At 37.2% G+C, this 20423-nt stretch overlaps 2 protein-coding genes across 3 annotated transcripts; one reads left to right on the top strand and one right to left on the bottom strand.

Moving 5' to 3' along the window:
- LOC104707543 (novel plant SNARE 13-like) lies at positions 237 to 2265 on the top strand. Of its 2 annotated transcripts, none has more exons than XR_754673.2 (8): positions 237 to 570; positions 821 to 859; positions 1026 to 1126; positions 1511 to 1590; positions 1707 to 1741; positions 1813 to 1905; positions 1980 to 2054; positions 2135 to 2214. XR_754673.2 is itself a non-coding variant. In XM_010423918.2 (8 exons), exons 3-8 carry the CDS (start codon positions 1030 to 1032, stop codon positions 2186 to 2188), a joined length of 456 nt encoding a protein of 151 aa, XP_010422220.1. In that variant the 5' UTR covers positions 241 to 570; positions 821 to 859; positions 1026 to 1029; the 3' UTR covers positions 2189 to 2265. The 2 variants fall into 2 exon arrangements, 1 of the variants encoding a protein (XP_010422220.1); XM_010423918.2 differs by having other exon boundaries at positions 241 to 570; positions 1685 to 1741; positions 2135 to 2265.
- Positions 12116 to 12761, bottom strand: LOC104707544 (lipid transfer protein EARLI 1). Its single transcript, XM_010423919.2, has one exon. It carries the CDS (start codon positions 12714 to 12716, stop codon positions 12267 to 12269), a length of 450 nt encoding a protein of 149 aa, XP_010422221.1. The 5' UTR covers positions 12717 to 12761; the 3' UTR covers positions 12116 to 12266.

The following is a 20423-nucleotide window of genomic DNA, read 5'->3' on the forward strand; positions in this document are numbered from 1 at the left end:
ATAACAAATAATATCTATAAATTGTTACAAATTAGTGACAAATTTTTAAGTTAATAGTTATTGTAACTAATTAGTTACTTAGTGTAGCTACATAGAGACAAATAGTAACATATATAATTTGTAGAAAAATGCTACATATTTAATGACAAATTTTTTTTGTAACACTATGACACACAACAGTAAATGTAGCAAAGTGTAACATTTTACTCACGCTTAAAACATTTTTCTTTCCTTAAGCATCAGCGATCTAAATTTTTTTTGTTTTTCCCCAAATTAAAATTAGGACAATCTGTTTCGAGAGAGTGGGAGATGAGATCTCCGTGGTCCTGACCTGAGGAAGAAGATGAGAGAGAGACTCGCAATCTCCTCTTCTCATCGTCTTCTCTTCAGATCTCCTCTCTCTTCTCTTCTCGTCGTCTTCCTCCGCCGCAGCTACCACCAAACCCACTCGATTCAACCGAAACCTGTTCTGCTTCCACATCTTCCACCATTTCTTGTCACCTTAATTCCAGATCTGGCTGTCTCTACTACACACAAATCCGTTTCTATAGAAACCCAGAAGCAGCCATGGTAATTCCTCAACTCCGCCTCTTAATCTCCATCTTTAATGATGAAGTTTTTGTTCTTAAAGTTCCATTTTGCAGCATCAGTCGTAATCAGTTTGGTCAATCTTTAGGTGTATTCTGTAACAAAATGAATATATTAAGGCAGATATTGAGTTTCTTTCGCTCCCCACTGCACTTTGTATATGCTTCCATTTTGTCTGTATGTATTTTTTTACCACCTGCGTTTAACTTTCTCCTTGTGGATAATGTTACAGATCAAGGAGCTCAATTCTTACGTTGCACTAAAAAAAAAGGTTAGTATCTCTATCAATCCTCTTTAAGAAGCGTTATTTGAAACTCATACCTGTTCATTTTGGGCTTTGATTTCATATCGATCCGTTCAGCGTTATCTCTATAAGATTTAGTTTGGCTTTTATGTGTTTATATATGTTGACTTGGGGTCTTGGTCTTGAATATCAGGTATATGAGTACCCTTGGCAACAAGAAAGTTGAACTTTTTGATATGGGAGCTGGAGTTAGTGGCGAACCTACAGCTGAGGAAAATGTTCAAGTGGCTTCATGTGAGTCCTTATTCATGCTTGTTTATTCAGTTGCTACCAAATTATGAGTTTGCTTAGAACATAAAGAGATTGTCATGCTTGAAAGCTTAGATTCCTTGATACTAGATGTACTTGAATTATGTTGGATGGGTAACTTATGCTCTCTGGTTAATTGTCTGACATCATTTATAATGTCTGTCTGTAAAATTCTGGCAGATGTTGATATAGTAATAGAAATGTTATAGGTTGGCCGAGATTATTCCCAGTTTGCTAGAAATGTATTATTCTGAGATCTGAACATAGGTTCTCGCATTAAGAAAGATCTGTTTGGATATGGCGCGAATATATTATTTTGGGACTGTGAATACTGGGAAATGCGAGCTTATGTCATTTTATTATGTATAGCTATGTCAAACCAGGAGCTTATTGATGTTGTAACGAAAAGAATGGATGAGACTGATCAGGCCATTGAGCGCTCAAAACAGGTAAGTTACAGAAGGAAGAATGTTCCCGTAGTCTTTGTTACTAACTTAGTAACTTACTATATCTATGTTAAAATTCTTGTTCCTTTCCTTTCATGTTGTGGAACAAACACTCGAAGTTGGAACTCAAACCGCAGCTAATTTAAAGGGACAGGTAATGCAAAGCATTTCTTCTTTGCTTCCATAATCTTATGGGTAGAGTCTGAAACAACCTGTATTTTGCAGACGTATCAAATGGGACGCATAGTTAACCGCTTGGACACCATGCAATTCTCTATCAAGAAGGCATCCCAGCTGGTGAAAGAGATAGGGAGACAGGTGTGTAAACCTCATATGGACATCTCCTCTTTTGCTTGACCACAAAACCTGTATCCTAATGTCAATTTTTTTAGGTGGCTACCGATAAATGCATAATGGCGTTCCTGTTTCTCATTGTATGCGGCGTTATAGCCATTATCGTAGTGAAGGTACTACTGTCTCTGCTCTTCCTGATGAAAGTTGTGATTGCTCATTAGCAAATTTGTAACTCTGGTTTTTTTCTTAACAGACTCTTCAGATTGTATACCCGAATAACAAAGACATTAGGGACATCCCAGAATAGCTCCTCTTAATCCGTTTTTTTTTTAGCTGGAGATACATTTGTGTAATTTTTATTTATTTCTTTTATTTTGTATATTTACTATGTAATATATCTTTTTGTATTATGATTTCAAACAAAATAATAAAACATAATACTTTTAATATTTCAATTTATCCAACAATCTAATAAATTTAAAATTAAATAGAAATAGAAATTACTAAATAAACAAATGTGGTATTAATTAGTATTTAACTGTGTAGCTAACTGTCACAATTTAATGACAAGCATTTTGTGCATTTTTGAAGCTAATTGTTACACATTTTTCAGAAGCTTTGTGTTACTAATAGCTACAGTAATTAGGTCACAAATAGTAGCTATTTGCGACATATTAACTAGTATCTAAATTGTAGCAATTTGCTACAATTTGTGATGATAGAAAAATTTGCTACGACCAAATAGTTATTAATTTATTTTGTCGCAAAACTGTAACAAATATTTTTTTGCTACGAAAAACTCGTAATACCTACAGAAGTTTTCATAACTATATGACCAATTTTTACTAGTATTCTGTCTCTAAGCTCCATAGCGAGGCACAATGTCAAATCGGTATAAACCGATATCCCTTTAATTATATATATATATATATTATATATATATATATATATATATATTATATATATATATATCATCATTTTATCAAAACCAAAATACTTAAATTTTGGATAATCCTTATTTAATTAAGATGCAACTATCTTCAATTTTGAACTCAAAGACGTGTTTTCTTTCGAGCTCAACTCAAAGACGTGTTTTGTAGTCGGCGAGATATGGACATCCGAAAGTTTAGTATATCTCGCTGATATTAAAAATCGTCACTTTTGTTTAGTCCCCGTTAATATGGATCGTCTTGCATGTGTTACGTACGTTGACTAGACCTTTACAATTTTGTACAGTGCTGTTTACGTAAACGTAAAATTTCTTTGGCTTCTATATTTGGAAGTTTCGTATCTAATTGTGGTTCCAAATAAAGTCAACCCAATCGACGACTGGATTAATCCCAACTACACAATTTCATTGTTTGAATGTTAACAAATAAGGACAATAACAACGCAGAAAATACGAAAATATGACAAACAGAAACGAAAATGAAACTTAGAAAGTATTTCTGATCCATGAAGAAGCTTAGAGAAACCCTTCTAATCCTCTTGCCAAACTTATGAGTTGTGTTTACTCAAAACTCATCTTTAATCACTGCAGTAATAGAGCTGAAGCCATGTAATTCATGGTGTTTTACAATTTAAAACGGCATAGATTGCAACTAAACTTAGATTTGAATGGACAAATAAATATAAATTATGGACAGATTGTCAAAGATAAGATTTACGATGTGAACGTACTCATATTTTAGACAAGTAGAGCAACAATTAACAAAAAAACCATTGATCTTTCCACAAAAGATAAAGACTGGTTTACCTTACTTAAAGTCAATTTAAACATTTGTCCTCAAGGAGATATCATATTTTCAATGATCCTATGACCACAAAATAGTTAAAACCGACAATTAAAAAATAGATTATTTGAACCTTCTTATGTTTTTTGTCAAAGATTATTTCAGACTTCTTCACAAGAAACAAAGAGCAAAAAATGTTAACACAGTGAAGAATTTGATTTGGCAGCTATTTAATACATTTTTGTTAGTATTTCCAACAAGGTTGTCAGTACGTAAAGTCTTCAAAATATGTTTGCATAGCAGTCTTTTAGTTTGGTATAAAGAATAAAATTTGTATAATTAATATTCCATAGATTAATAAACACTAAAATATAATTGAACATTTTGGTCTTCAGTTGGACCAATATAATTTTTAACAAAATTTAATAAGATAATTAATTATCATTTCTATCATTTCAGGATATTAATTTATTTAGAAGTTTAGATAGGTTTGTCTAGTTGCTTTATCATTTGAGATTTTACATCAGAACTACAAGAGAATATAATTTTAGATAAAAAAATTTCTAACTAAAATTAATATTTTGGATGCTATAAATTTTTTACTTACAAAATAAAATTTTAATATTTAATAGAAGAAATTTTTTGACGATAAAATACAAAAATTATTAATAAATTCACTTATGCAAATGATATACATAAATTTAATTTATAATTAGTGACCTCAACCATCACATTTAAAAAATTTATATACTATAAAAATGAAAATGTTGCACAATTACGAAATTTTGGTTACTTTGATGATGGTATTATATATAGACAATACTACAACATAATAATTTGAAAACACAACACAAATATTTTCTATCAATCAATTTTAAAGACCAAAGTTTTAGCAAAAAAAACCAAACTGTTTTAAAAACAAAAAATCAGACACTAGTATGGTATTCTATATATATTTACTAATAAAATTTATAGTATTATTAATTTATCATGACAAGAAGATTCGATGAATATTTATTTATCATTTTTGTTGTACTTGACATAGATTATTTTTCAAATGAAAAAATATGATTTACGTATAATATCAAAATTTAAATATTCACTAAACCCTACTTAAATAGTTAAATATAATAGTGAGCATATAAAGCTTTTAATAAATTTATGTTACTCAATTATTATCATAAACCCTAATACCGTTTCAAGCGTCTTTTTATTAGTTTGATATTTTGGTCATTCAGTGAACGAGTTTGAACCCACCAAATGAGATTTTGGTGACATTGAGGATTTCAACCCAGCAATTCCCTCATCTCAATCTCTCAATTTGATAAGATTTTATTTTAATGCCGTAATTAGTAAAACTTAAAATATCATTAAGATAGGAATTGTTGATTATATTTGTGTAACATTTTTCTTTTAACATTACCAATTAACTATTGAGCTTTTTCATTTACAAGTATTTTTGAATATATAATCATGATATTAATTACGACAATATTTACGGTATTTGATTATCACAATCAGTTATTACAAACCTTATATTATGCAGATTGTGTTACTATTATTGGTATCTTNTTTCATTTACAAGTATTTTTGAATATATAATCATGATATTAATTACGACAATATTTACGGTATTTGATTATCACAATCAGTTATTACAAACCTTATATTATGCAGATTGTGTTTCTATTATTGGTATCTTTTTTTTTTTTTTTTTCAAAAATTATTTTTGGTTTCTTTGCAACTATTATATTGGTATTTTTAGTAACTTTGCGGTACTTAAATTCTCTGGAGGGACTACATGCGTAATTTTAATTTATGTATCATTGAGCTTAACCCCTCCATTCGTTTGCATGTCAAAGTTATAAATAATCCACATGCAAGAATTCGAGAAAAAGATGTGGGTTACAAAACTTCTTTAATTATAAATAAAAGAAGAAAAAGAAATAAGAGGGATGGCGATGGCGACTGCGATTTTTATGTTTTCGATCTGAGATGGTCAATTCCGGCGGAGAGGAGAGAGGATTGAGGGAAGGTCTCTCGATTGTTCTCGATGGTTGTAGAATACGAAATTGGACGGCTGTTCGATTTCGGTATCTCGAGAGATGTGGTCAGTTATTTTCAGATCCGGCTTCATGTGGGGGATCTGCGGGTTTTTGGGTTTTGCGAATACGGACTCAGAGAGTTTTAATGGGGAAGGATACATGGATCCATGCTGATGGCTGTGTAATGATTCGATTATCAGGTATATCTGGTTGGATTCGCGTCCCAGGTCGGTTGATTTTGGAATTTCCTTTTGTGGATTTTTGGATTGATACGTATCTCGAGTTGATCCTGAGTGTTTATGTGATCTTTGCTATTGAGGATACGATTTTGGCTAGTGGTGATACGATTTTCCAGTCATTGGGTAATGGGATCCTCTTTCTTTGTCTAGGGTGGTTGATGGGGAAGAGAATATTTGGTTTTTTTACATTTACAGGATTTTTTGGAAGCTACGAAGATATGGTTTCTGATTTCTCTCCGATTGGTGATCTTGGTTTGTGATCGTATATTAAGTAGTTTGCGAGGATGTTTGTCTTACGGTATTACTCCATTCGTTCTTAATTACTGGTGGGTTTGCTGGTGTACCATTGCCGGAGCTTTCTCGTTTGAGTTTCAGCGTTCATCTTCGTCAACATATTTGAGATTCATCATGGCTCAATTGGCACTTAACAAAGGCAAGGCGGCTATGGTCCGTACTGAGGTTGTCAAGATTTCAAGTTCTTTCTTGGCTCAGCGTATTAAACAATTTTCCCTTACCCTGACTGGAAGGTTAATGAATCCAGCAGTTCAGAGGATGGAGTCTTTGATTGCTAATCTGCCTAAGATTTGGAAGTTGGAGGCTAAAGTTTTGGGAGCAGATTTAGGGCAGGATACCTTCCAGTTCAACTTCGAGGAAGAAGCGGATCTTCAGGAAGTCTTGCTCAATGGTCCTTATCATTTTGATGGATGGATGATCTCATTGGTATGTTGGGAACCTATCGTTTCTGACTCTTATCCTTCGGCTATCAGTTTCTGGGTGAAGGTGGGTGGAATCCCTATGCATCTGTGGGAGTTAGCGACGTTAGAAGCTATAGGGAAGAAGGTTGGTAGAATTAAGGAGTTAGATGAGGATACGGGTAGCATTTGTGTTACTATGAACGGTTTCAATCCTTTGCGTTCCACTTGGTGGTCCCTTTTGATACATGTGATGAGGTGGTGGTATCTATCGACTATGAGAAGCTTTATGGTTACTGTAAGCACTGTTTCCGTTTAACACATGATGTGTTGGTCTGTCCTGTGCTGAAAAATGCTCAAGCTAGTTGAGGGATGGTCGACCTTGCGGATAAGAGGAGTGTTCAGCGATAGCAGGGTGTGGTTAAATAAGGTTCTGCTCAACATGATGGTGGGTGGGAGAAACCAAGGAAACATGTGAAGCGTGCTTTGGATTTTCAACCTGAGTAGGCCAACGAGAGGAGACAACCTTAGTTTCAGGGTGGTGAATATAGTTCTTCCGGATTTCCTCTGCAAGTGAGGAATCAAGGCCATGCTTGGGGACAAAAGACGCGATATCACAGCAGTCGGTCAGGATCTAACTTGGGCTTCGATCCCTTTGGTTCGCAGGTGATTAGAGGTGACATGGTGGATCACTTCTCTGGTGTACCCCAACAGAGGAAGGGTATTCGACCGGTGTGGCCAAAACCATTGTATAAGGTCAAGCAGGCTTCTAGTGAGAAAGGAAATCAACGCCCTGTTCATGATGGTGATTCCTCTGCGATGGTCGAGGACAATCCTGTGGAGATACCCGTTGAGAATGGTTCAGGTGGGGGGGGGATGAGGAACTTCAGGATCAGGGTTTTAATGAGAGCACTGATGATTTGCTGGAGGATGGGGAGTTTGGGGACGACACTAATCCTGATTCAAGGTTAGAGTCGGATTTCATGCTCAAGGATGGCACTGAGTAGGGTGTAGATGCGGAGGGTAATTCTATCCAAGGTATTCATGCTTCTGACTCTTTCTCCTTGAGTATGCTTGATATGAATTCTGCTATGGAAACAGTCTCTTTGGAAAAGCAGATCAGTTCTAAACCTACGGCGGGTAATCCACAGGATAAAAAAGGAGTTCACAATTCGAAGAAGATTAATTTACCTTTGGCTTCACCTGGAAAACGACTTTTGGCTAAAGCTTTGTCTCTCAAATCTGTAGGTAAAGGCATTAAACAGGCGGGTGTGGGAAAGCAAGATCAAAAGGCAAAAGATGGCATTTCTGCTGGTGGCGGAAGTCGTCCTTTTAAGAAAGGGATGGTGGCTCTCCCGAAACCACTGACTCAAACGTGAAGGTTCTAAGCTAGAACTGTCAGGGTATTGGGGCTGATCTGACAAAGAATTACTTGGGTGATTTTGTGGAGAAAGCATCCACCAGATATTTTATTTTTATCAGAGACAAAGAAATGTTCTTCTTATTTACAAAAATTTCAAAATAAGTTTGGTTATAATAAATTGTTTACTGTTGAACCCCGCGCGGCCAGTGGTGGTTTGACTTTATTTTTTAAGGATGAAATAAATCTTTCTATTCTCTTTGATAATGATCGTATTATTTATACACAAGCTTTTATTAGGCAACAATTGGTATTTATGTCTTTTGTTTATCGGGATCCGGTCCTCCAACACCGAGAAAAAGTTTGGGATAAATTTACGGATATTGGATCATTTCGCATTGATCCCTGGTTTATAATTGGAGATTTTAATGAATTAGTTGGAAATCATGAGAATCAGGGTGGTGCCTTGCGACCAGCATCTTCCTTTAAGCCTTTTATTTCAATGCTTCGGCATTGCGGGATGCTTGAATTTCCTTGTTATGGGGAACAATTATCTTGGAGAGGGAATCATTGTAATAATTAGGTGGTGCGGTGTCGATTAGATCGGGCTTTGGGTAACGAGGATTGGCATGGGTTCTTTCCAAATTTGAAAGTAGATTATTTGGAGATGATTGGTTCGGATCATTGCCCAATTTTAGCTAATTGTTTGACGACGGTCCGGAGACGGCAGTGGCAGTTCCGGTTTGATAAGCGCTGGTTGGGTAAGGAGGGATTAGTTGGTGCGGTTGAGTCAGGGTGGAATCGGACAAGAAGTTTTCGGATTCCGGGTTTTGCCGAGAAAATAAGGAATTGTAGGAATTCGATTTCCTGGTGGAGGAAAAATAATGTCAGTTCTGGCCCATCGACCATTTCCTCCTTGAAGACGGTACTGCATGATGCGAAGATGGATGTTTCGATTTCGCAGGAGGAAATTCGGGGTATTGAGAGGAAATTGAAAGAGGCATATCGTGATGAGGAGAATTATTGGCAACAAAAAAGTAGGAAATTCTGGTTAAGGGTTGGGGACAAAAATACTTCCTATTGTCATGCATCTACCAAACAAAGGGGGGTGCGTAATAGGATTGTTGGTCTATTTGATGTCGATAACGTTTGGGATGAATCACCCTCGGGTATGGAGCTTATTGCTACAACATACTTTGAGGATCTTTTTAAGAAATCAGATGGTAGGGGTATTTCAGAGATGCTTCAAGCAATTAACCCAATTATTACGGATAGTATGAACACAGCTCTAACTCGGGACATTTCGGAAGGGGAAGTTCGAAAGGCTTTGTTTGCCATGCACCCGGAGAAAACCTTAGGCCCTGATGGAATGACGGCTCTGTCTTTTCAAAGGTTCTGGTCTTCTCTTAAAGGGGATTTGGTGTTTTTGGTTAAAGAGTTTTTTCGAACTGGCAGTTTTGATCCTTTTTTAAATGAGACTAATATTTGTCTCATTCCTAAAGTTGATCAGCCGCAGCAGATGGCGGAGTTTAGGCCGATTAGCCTATGTAATGTGAGTTACAAAATTATTTCTAAAATATTGTGTTTTCGACTGAAGCGTTTATTGCCCCTTTTGGTTTCAGAAACACAATCAACCTTTGTTTCTGGTCGTTTAATTACAGATAATATTCTTGTGGCTCAGGAGATGTTCCATGGGCTAAATACTAAACGTCGGTGTAATTCGGAGTTCTTGGCATTTAAAACGGATATGAGTAAGGCATATGATCGGGTTGAGTGGGATTTTTTGGAGGCAGTTTTGGTTCAATTAGGATTTGATAGGAAATAGATTTCGTGGATCATGTGGTGTGTTTCTTCAGTGTCGTATCAAGTTCTTCTGAATGGTCAGCCCCAGGGTTTTATTAGACCACAGAGGGGATTACGTCAGGGGATCCTCTGTTACCATATTTATTTATTCTTTGGGCAGAGGTCTTGATAGCAAATATTAAAAAGGCTGAAAGGGAGAAGAAATTAACGGGTATTACCATCGCCCGCGGTAGTCCTACTGTTTAGCATTCGTTGTTCGCTGATGATAGTCTGTTTTTTGTAAGGTAGAGGCGACTGAATGTAGGACGGTAATGGATATAAATAGGCAACTATGGTAGAGGCTCAAGACAAGAGGTTAATCTGGCTAAATCCTCTATCATGTTTGGCAAAAAGGTTCCTTCTGATATACAATGTCAATTGAAATCAGTTATTGGTATTTCTAAGGAGGACGGTAAGGGTTCTTATTTGGGTATTCCTGAAAACCTACAAGGTTCGGAAACTAAGGTTTTTAGCTACATTAAGGATCGGTTGGATGATCGAGTAAATGGTTGGTCTGCAAAGTATTTATCAAACGGTGGCAATGAAATTATGATTAAATCGGTGGTTTTGGCACTTCCTACCCATTTTATGTCATGTTATAAACTGCCACATGATTTGACGTCTAAAATAACGAGTGCTATTTCCACCTTCTGAGTGCTATTTCCACCTTTTGGTGGAAGTCCAATGATAAGGCTCGAGGTATGCACTGGGTTGCTTGGGATAGATTATGTAAAGATAAATGTGAAGGGGGCCTAGTTTTCCGAGCTCTGGAACAATTCAATGATGCCATGCTGGCCAAACAGTTTTGGCAGTTAATTCATAATCCGATATCCTTGATGGCTCGGGTGATGAAAGGTCGATATTTCAGAAACAAACATCCTCTTATGGCAAAAAAACCAAATAACCCTTCCTTTGCATGGAGGAGTATTTATTCAACGAAGGAGTTGGTGGAACATGGAGCGAGATGGGTGATAGGCTCTGGTTGTTCCATTTCGGTATGGCGTGATCCATGGTTACCAGATATTCGTCCAAGACCAGCGAATGGTCGGGGGAGACAGTTGCTCCCGAGTTTGATGGTTAATTATTTAATTAATCCAGGTACGAAGGACTGGCATTTGCCTATTCTTGAGGAGTTTTTTTATCCGGTGGATATACCACTTATTCGGAGTATGCCGGTCAGTAAAACTTATCAACCGGATATATTATTATGGCACTTTACTAAGTCAGGGAAGTATTCGGTCAAATCAGGTTATCGGTTGGCCCAGGAATTAATTGCGGAAGTTGAGTATGGGCCAATGTATATGTCCTTGCGGGCTCATTCGTGGAAATTAGATGTACCTCCGAAGATCCAACACTTTTTCTGGCAGATTGCCTCGGGTACTCTTCCCGTGTTAGAACGGCTTGCGCATCGTGGTGTCCGTTGTGATGCTATGTGTAAGCGGCGTGCCTCTGCGATGGAGACTATAAACCACATGCTCTTTGAGTGTCCTCGGTCGCGATGTATTTGGGAGATGTCCCCAGTGTTGCTCGACCCGGGAGGCTTTCCATATGCCTCGATCTACGCGAATTTAGACTTCATATTCTGGCGGGCGTCTTCCCATCTGGGGTTTCAGATAAAGCTTTTTGTCTCTACTGGATTATATGGTCAATTTGGAAAGATAGGAATAAAAAAGTTTTCCAGGGTATCGAGATAGAGCCAACTGAAATTCTGAATCAAGCAGCTAATGATAAGTTATTGTGGGAGGAGGCCAAGTCTTATTCAGTGAGATATTTGTCTCCTCCGCCTTTATTGGAGGACATGGACTCTTTTCCCGTTGTCAGGTTGATAGTTCATGGAAAGGTACTGACCCTTTTCAGGGTCTGGGCTGGTGGTGTTGCAATGGAGAAGATTCCCCTTCTTTTGGGAGCACAGAGTCACATAAGAGGCCTTACTCCCTTACACGCGGAATTACAAGCACTGATCTGGGCTATGGAGTCTTTATTGGCGGGTGGAGTTGTTTGTCAGGCTTTTGAGACGGACTGTGCAGAGTTAGTTGCGATGGTGCAGACGCCGGACGATTGGCCAGCTTTTTCGAATCTGCTGGAGGATTTCTCGTTGCTCAGATCATCATACCCTTCCTTCACCCTAGCCAGGATTCCACGAGACTTCAACACAAGGGCAGATTGCCTTGCTCGGTCTTCAAGATCTCTAATTTCTGAATCTACTTTTGTAAATTCTTATATCCTCCTTTTTGGGTCACCAATCTTGGAGTTCTCTTTTAATCTTATTAATGTTTAGTTGAAAAAAAAAAGAAATACATTGACAGACGGAAACGTTTACAAAAAAACTAGAAAACTTTCGATTGCTTATTATTTCACTTAAAACAAATTAAGATATATTAAACATTAAAGTCTAGCTTGCATGCAATTATTCAAACTGTAGTGATTTTATAGAGAACACAGTTTGCGTGAGTAGTATGCATAGCTGATATTGTTCAAGCACATTGGAAACCAGATGGAAGCTTTCTGTTACAAACGTTGAGAAGAACGCTGAGGGATATAGGGACGTTAAGGTTAATGCCAAGAACGTTAGCCCTAAGAGCAGTGCAGAGACAAATGGCAGCGTCGAGGTCAACCAAACCTTGGATGAGCGAACAACATGATTGAGACGATGGCTGACCCAATTGCACGTTAAGTAGACTGCTTAAGACATTTGCACATACACCGAGTCTGAGAGCATCGATAGGACATTTTCCAGATGAGCCAGGGGTGTTCGGAGGCGTCACCGGCCTAGGGTTAGGACTTGGGACCGAAGGACTCGGGACTGAAGGAGTTGGGACCTTTGGATTTGGGTTGCATCCACAATCAGTTGCAGCGGTTAAGGTGAAGAAAATGATGTTGATGGCAAAGAAAAGAGCAAGGGAGGCTGAATTCTTTGAAGCCATTTCTAAGGATTACTGATTGTGTCTGAGAAAGAGAGAGATGAAGAAAAATGAAGAGCAGGTGTGGTTATTTATAGGGTTTTAGTAGGACGTCAGGAGGATCCAAGTTGTTTAATTTTGACTATAAGTAATTATTTATATTTATTTTTAATAAAATATCTGAAATTATATTTGCGTTTATCTACATATTTAAAATCTGACTTTTAAAATTTCATTTCTGTAGATTTGTAGAACTTCGAAATAAATATGGATCTATAATATAGAAAATATCTGATTCGTGCGCTGTCAATTTGTCAATGCCGTTATTATCACCGCCATGATGAGTTCATGACCTCATTTGCAGAATTATTCAGATTCTCTTTTGGCTCGTAGCCATTTTACCATAGAGCTTCTATACCTTTAGGCTGTAGATAAGATTTGGTATACGTGAACTTGCCTCACTATACGCAAAACATGATATATTTATTGTTTTAGTTGTAGTGAACAATTAGGAGCAGCTGGTCTATATATATCGACCCACTAAATAGGCCTGGACAAAAAAAACCGGACCCGAAAACCCGAACCGGAACCGACCCGAAAATATGGATCCAAATCCGAACCCGAAACCGGTAGAATATCTTATTGGGTCCTAATCTCCTAAACCCGAAGAACCGGAATCGAACCGAAAACTGAATGGATACCTGACAAACCTGAAATAAGATAATATACATAAAATATTAGTTATATTTTTTTATTTATAACATAGTTATTCAAAGTTACAACTTAAAATTTAAAAATATTAGTTCTTCCTAGATCAAAATACTCAAAATAACCAAAATTATATTAAAATGTTAAGCTATATTTTTTTTAAAAATTAACCAAATTAAAAAAAAATTATTTTAAAAATTTTCTTCCGGGTAATCGGGTAAATTTCAGGTTATCGGGTTAAATTTCGGGTAATCGGGTACAAAAAACCCGAACCCGGATGATACCCGATTTTTTCGGGTATTTATAGGTTCTGAAATTTTAGACCCGAACTGAACCGAACCCGGTAAAATCCGAACCGAACCCGAACCGATATTTTCTATTTATCCTATTGGGTTCTAAACTCCTCTACCCAAAAAATCCGAATCCGATCGGAGTACCCAATGTTCAAACTACCACTAAATTTGTATCTATCTATAGAAAAAAAAAATAAAAAATAAGAAGAGTAACTCTTAAAATTTTTGTTCTCATTGTTTTTTTTGATATTTTCAATGACTACTCATTGTTAACAAACGTATCACGTATGTGATGATTTTTCTATTAAATATCCAACGATGTATGGTTTTTCAATAAATACATCGTTATATAGAGAATACCAAAAAAGTTTATTGAAAAACCATACGTCGTTGGATATTTTATAAAAAAAACCATCACATACGTTTGTGGTATTCATAAGATATGAATACTCATTATTGAAGATCAACGATATGTATGGCCCAAGTTTATCTTATATTCTCTAACGTAAGATATCTTGATATTCCTTATGTTTGTGGTATTCATAAATAATATATGTGTTACGTTTTCTAATGGTAAAATCGATCTTATTATTTTTTATTTTTTTTTGTCATAATCAACATTGTTCAAAATGGTGTTGGTAAACTAACCTTGACAGCAAATATGGTACTTTGAATTCAACTAAAGTAACTCGTATTATATTTTTATCTTGCTTGCAATTAATTTTTTGGCCTTACTACCATTTACTCACACAAGCCGTCGATATTTATTAGTCTAGAGTAACACTATAACCTAATTGTAACCAGCCGTCGATATTTATTAGTCTAGAGTAACACTACAATTGTAACCAGCCGTCGATATTTATTACTCTAGAAGAGTAACAGTATAATTGTAACCAGCCGTCGATAACTTGTAATACTAATTTTCCTGCTTAACCTAATAAGTCAAATTTTATTAACCTTTCAATGTATTGATATCAGCCTATATTATATAGCTCTTTGGTGGCAATTTGAATATGCTAATGTTATGGCTTTGATTTATCTTACGTTGCCTCGCATGTCCAAAATAAATCTGTTGATTCTAATATAACGGGAGTACGTACTGTTTATGTTTAATTCTTTTTTTGGACAAACTAATGATTCCATTCATTCAAGTAGTAACAGTCCAAAAGAGAGAAATAAAACTCCAAAATTCAAAAGATTACAAAGATTAATTTTCCTAAAAGCCGTAAGCAAAGAGATAGAAAACATCGACCATGGGATCATGAGAGCTGTGAAACAGTCTCTGAAAAGCGGCTTGAGACATGAGAGGTCACGGTTGCAGGACTGATCATCGTCAAAATATTCAGACAAATGAAAAAGTAGTCAAAGTCATAAGACAATGTGAAGTTGATAGAGGAATCAGAGCCAAGGGTCTCACCAAAGCGAGGAGCACTAGGAAAAACAATGCATTGCCAGGGATTCGATGGGCTGCAGCCCCGATGATGGTGATGATACTAAGAGTGGTTTGTTAAAATCGTTGGATGGACACATTGGATTCCAGGGCAATAGACCATATAGAGCAGTAAAACTTCACAATCTGCACAAAGAATGGAAGCAAAGACCAAAAATTGTCAAATAGATATGACAAACCGTAGCAATACAGGTGGGTTCTCTTTTCTATGACGTCCTTTGCCAAAGAGATTAAGAAATCCACATCGGTATACAATAAAAGATGTGAAACATGCTTAGTCTTTTTTGGGTTGTTGTGAGCACAAACATGGTGCGGTTGATGGGGTTTGGGTGAGAACTGGAATCACTAGATAGAGTATGATTAAATATGACATGATTCTTCCAGTTTTGAGACCCAACAGAAAATGTCACAAATTGAGCAATAACCAAGGATCTAACATATGCTTTGTTACTCCAAAACAGTCTGGGTGAATGGAGTCTCAGATGCAGTTTTTGGACATCGAGATCAACCTAAACACCTAGATATATAATGTCTACCAGCTGACGAAGGGATAAATAGAATAGACCTGGGATTTTGGAAGTTGGGCAAGACTATTTGGAATGCTAGCATGCCGAATTCAGGTTGAGAGCTTATCAGCAGAGATCCTATGGATGTTGTGGATGGCCAGGGGAGTTTATTCGTGGGGAGGCTAAATGGAGAGGGTAAAGGATTCCGCTTCTCCGGTGGGAACATACATGGATCTGCCAAGCTTATAGGGTGACATGTACTTGAATTGGGAGTCCAATAACAGAGGAAAATCGCAGCTCTAGAGGATTCATCGCCAAACATCGACTTTGTCTCCGCCTGGCAAGGCTCAGGTGTTGATGAGAGAGAGAGTTATGCCGAGGCGAAACACAATCCAAATCGAGAATTATAGAGGCATGAGGACTTTGATCCCGTCAACAGTGAGAGTGAGCAAATGCAATCGGGGATGAGGTTCGCCAGACTCCACATTGTTAGATAGGCGAAAAGGGAAAACAAAAGGGGAAAAAAGTTTGAAAAGTAAAATTAAAGAAACAAAAGAAACAACAAAGGAGAGCAGAGATTGAGATACCTCGATACCGGGCGAGCAGGAGCTTTACAAGCGTTGGAGAATTTTGGTAATAATGGCGCTTTGATAATAGTGTTAAGTGAGAAAGGGTATTAGGGCTGCTAGTTATAATTTCTCTTGCTGTTTATGTTTTATTCTTGTCCAAATTAATCTAAAAAATTGTTTACGTACCAACACACACATTATTGGTCGGTATGATATCGTATTGGTATAGGTCTGTCTACTATACTTTAAATTAATGAACGTTTTTGTGCGTTTACGTAAATTATGGTTTCAGATCCATTTCCATGAGCGATCAATCTAAATTATTCTGATTCTTTTACCCAACTATGGAGTTCATTTACCAACTTATGTAAATAGTTTCGCAGTTCTTTCTTTTTTGGATGACAATATATTTCATATTGTGTACGTTTTAAATCTCAAAACAAAATTACTATATTTTCTTACTATCATTTTAGTACGGACAATTCTTATTAAAAATAATTCAAGGTTTACACTTTCTCTCATTTTTTGTGTGTGTGTAATTACACTTAATCTAATTGATATACGTATTTAAAGAATAGATTAGCATAGATTCTTGCTCTTTCGATCGTAATAATAACATCAGTGGTATGAATATGATTCTTTGAGAATATAAGCGGAAACAAGAGGCTGATTATTACTAAAAATCAGAATAAGAAAATTGATTGAAAATGGATACAACAAAAGAAGTATAAGAAACACTTATTCGAATGAAAAATGAAAACAGGAGAATTTAAAGAAATTTAATAAAATAAAAACAACAAAACATAGATTAAAGATTATATAACCAATAGAATGGTTGATAGATAGATCAAGCACATACAAATCCAGAAGGGACCTTCCTGTCACACACATTGAGAAGAAGGCTAAGAGAGAGAGGAACATTAAGATTAATGCCTAAAACCTTAGCCTTTAAGGCGGTGCAGAGACAAGCTGCAGCCTCAAGATCAACCAAACCGTCAAGGAGCGAGCATAAGGCTTGACTGGTGGTGTGCCCAACTCGATTTTGAGAAGATTCTTGAGGACATTTGATACTAGGATTTTTGTGTGTATGTCCTAGCAAGTTTAATTAACCCTATGTAGTTGTAGTACTTAAGGTGTCAAGCCAAATGGGAGGTTGCTAGCAATCAAGATGCAATCAACGTATCACAAGTCAAGCCAATTTAAAAATAGTGTTTGTCTAACAATCCTAAAAGGCTAGAATGATCAGAATGCAAAACGGAAATGAACTACAAAACTAGAAACGAAAATACATGACAAGAAGCGAACATGAATAAGTGAAAGCAAAAACGATTCTAAGCATGAACTAAATAGCAAGATCAGAAACGGTTTCAGGAATGCAATATAAATCAGAAAGATAGAAGTCCTAAGGATGGGAGTAATTGATGTTGGCGGAGTCTCCTAGTCTACAGAGTGTTTAACATGCCACAAGCAAACTATCCCTAAACAATGAACATCACGACTTAGCTAATCCAATCTCTTGGCAGAAGCTACTCAGACTCAACCACTTCCAAACCTAGCTCTCGCTAGAGAAACATGGTCGAGCAGACATGACGAACCAGTTCATTCACGTCAATGAACACCATATAAAACTAATCCCTTAGGCTAGGAATGCAAGTCTCTGGCACTAGTTGGTTAGACATTGCAACAAACACCTTTTGGGTGCGGAAATGTCTAAGACCTAGTTCCAATTGATTAGAGAGAAACTAGTATTTTTAACTCTAGTACAAAAGGGAATATACAAATCTAAACTTAAACACCCTACATACCAAGATCCTCCTCCTAATTTATCCCATCCTCAAGAACTCTAACACTACTCGGATTCAGAAATAATCATCAAGGATACAAACTCGGAAAGCATTGAATCAAGCATCATGAGATAGATAAAAATGAGGTGAACAACTTTGTATAAGAAATCTAATGCAAAAACTCAATAAAATCAAAGCTCTCTGGATTACAAGATCAGAGAACGTTTTAGGTGGCTAGTAAACCTTAAGGAAAAGCGAGATGTCTCCGGCAAAGACTTAACAAAATGTATTTATAGTAAAACATGGAAAGCCCTAAAACATAAAACGACAAGATAAAAGGTCGGTTCAGGAACCCTTCTCGGACGCGTCTTCAGAACAAAACCAGGACGTCGGTTTAATAGCGTCGATCGAGTCGCGTCATGAGAGTGTCGATCGAGTCGGGGTCTAGGATGTTTGATTGAATGGCGGCTTGAGAACTTCGATCGAGTGGCAGCTTGAAATCGTCGATCATGAGGCAGCTTGAAATCGTCGATCGAGAGGCAGCTTGAAAAGTGTCGTCTGGGAGCTGCTGTTGGAGTTGCGTCTTGAGGGTGCTCAGGAGCCCTCCTGAGACGTCTTGGTCGAGTCGCTGCTAACCTCTCCGATCGAGTGGGAGCTCTCCTTTGCTTGGAGGTCGAGTCGGAATTCAGAACGTACGTGCATCCATTAAAATGGTGATAACTTTTGACACATGCCTTAGATTGGCTTGAAATTAACGGCATTGGAAAGATGACTCGATTGTATACAACTTTTATGAAGACGTCGAAAGCTGAATCCCTAAGTAAAATCTTCACTCGAGTCGATCAAAGACGTGGAAGGTTGGGTCGCTGGACTGCTCTCCTGCTCCCTATTTGCTTTTGATGGTTTGGACATCTCCTAAAACACCTGTAACAACTCCAATATGCAAGATGCATGGAAGACTAATGCAAAGACTACCTAAATATGCATATTATGGAAAAGAGACTAAAAACAATGCAAAACAATGAGTTAAGAGAACAAAATGAATGAGAAATGCATGATGAAAGAGTGTAAAATATACACATATCAACTCCCCCAAACTTATTCTTTGCTTGCCCTCAAGAAAATGATCAAGAACAAGGTATGGAAGAGAGGTTTGAAGATGGGGTCTCAGAACCTAAAACATGCTGANAAAACCAGGACGTCGGTTTAATAGCGTCGATCGAGTCGCGTCATGAGAGTGTCGATCGAGTCGGGGTCTAGGATGTTTGATTGAATGGCGGCTTGAGAACTTCGATCGAGTGGCAGCTTGAAATCGTCGATCATGAGGCAGCTTGAAATCGTCGATCGAGAGGCAGCTTGAAAAGTGTCGTCTGGGAGCTGCTGTTGGAGTTGCGTCTTGAGGGTGCTCAGGAGCCCTCCTGAGACGTCTTGGTCGAGTCGCTGCTAACCTCTCCGATCGAGTGGGAGCTCTCCTTTGCTTGGAGGTCGAGTCGGAATTCAGAACGTACGTGCATCCATTAAAATGGTGATAACTTTTGACACATGCCTTAGATTGGCTTGAAATTAACGGCATTGGAAAGATGACTCGATTGTATACAACTTTTATGAAGACGTCGAAAGCTGAATCCCTAAGTAAAATCTTCACTCGAGTCGATCAAAGACGTGGAAGGTTGGGTCGCTGGACTGCTCTCCTGCTCCCTATTTGCTTTTGATGGTTTGGACATCTCCTAAAACACCTGTAACAACTCCAATATGCAAGATGCATGGAAGACTAATGCAAAGACTACCTAAATATGCATATTATGGAAAAGAGACTAAAAACAATGCAAAACAATGAGTTAAGAGAACAAAATGAATGAGAAATGCATGATGAAAGAGTGTAAAATATACACATATCAACTCCCCCAAACTTATTCTTTGCTTGCCCTCAAGAAAATGATCAAGAACAAGGTATGGAAGAGAGGTTTGAAGATGGGGTCTCAGAACCTAAAACATGCTGAATAGAGTAGTTAGAATTAAGGTCCTTGTTTTTAATTCTATGATGCATGGTGAAGGAACTCTATTTTAAAAACTTTAGACAAGCTCATCACAACCTGAAAACGATTCCGAACCTTAATCTACACATGCTATCATTTCTATCATTCCCTTTAACATTCATTAACAAAGAACCATGAATCAAACTATGCAATGTCATCAAACTCATTTGGCTACGGTGAAAGGGTAGAGACAAAAATGGTCTCCTTTGCAAGTAGTTTTAACAATGTAGAACAGGGTTCTCTCGCGAAAATGAGTTGAGCTTAAGAGAAGGCTAGAAGTTGAAACCAGCTGATACATACAATAGCAGTGTCCCGTCTACCCAAAGGTCCCAAAGAAACTTAGCTCTAACTTTCTAACCCAGAAGTTGGTTCTATCTCTACCCTT

Source organism: Camelina sativa, chromosome 8 (genome assembly GCF_000633955.1).
Source record: "Camelina sativa cultivar DH55 chromosome 8, Cs, whole genome shotgun sequence".
Classification (NCBI taxonomy): domain Eukaryota; kingdom Viridiplantae; phylum Streptophyta; class Magnoliopsida; order Brassicales; family Brassicaceae; genus Camelina; species Camelina sativa.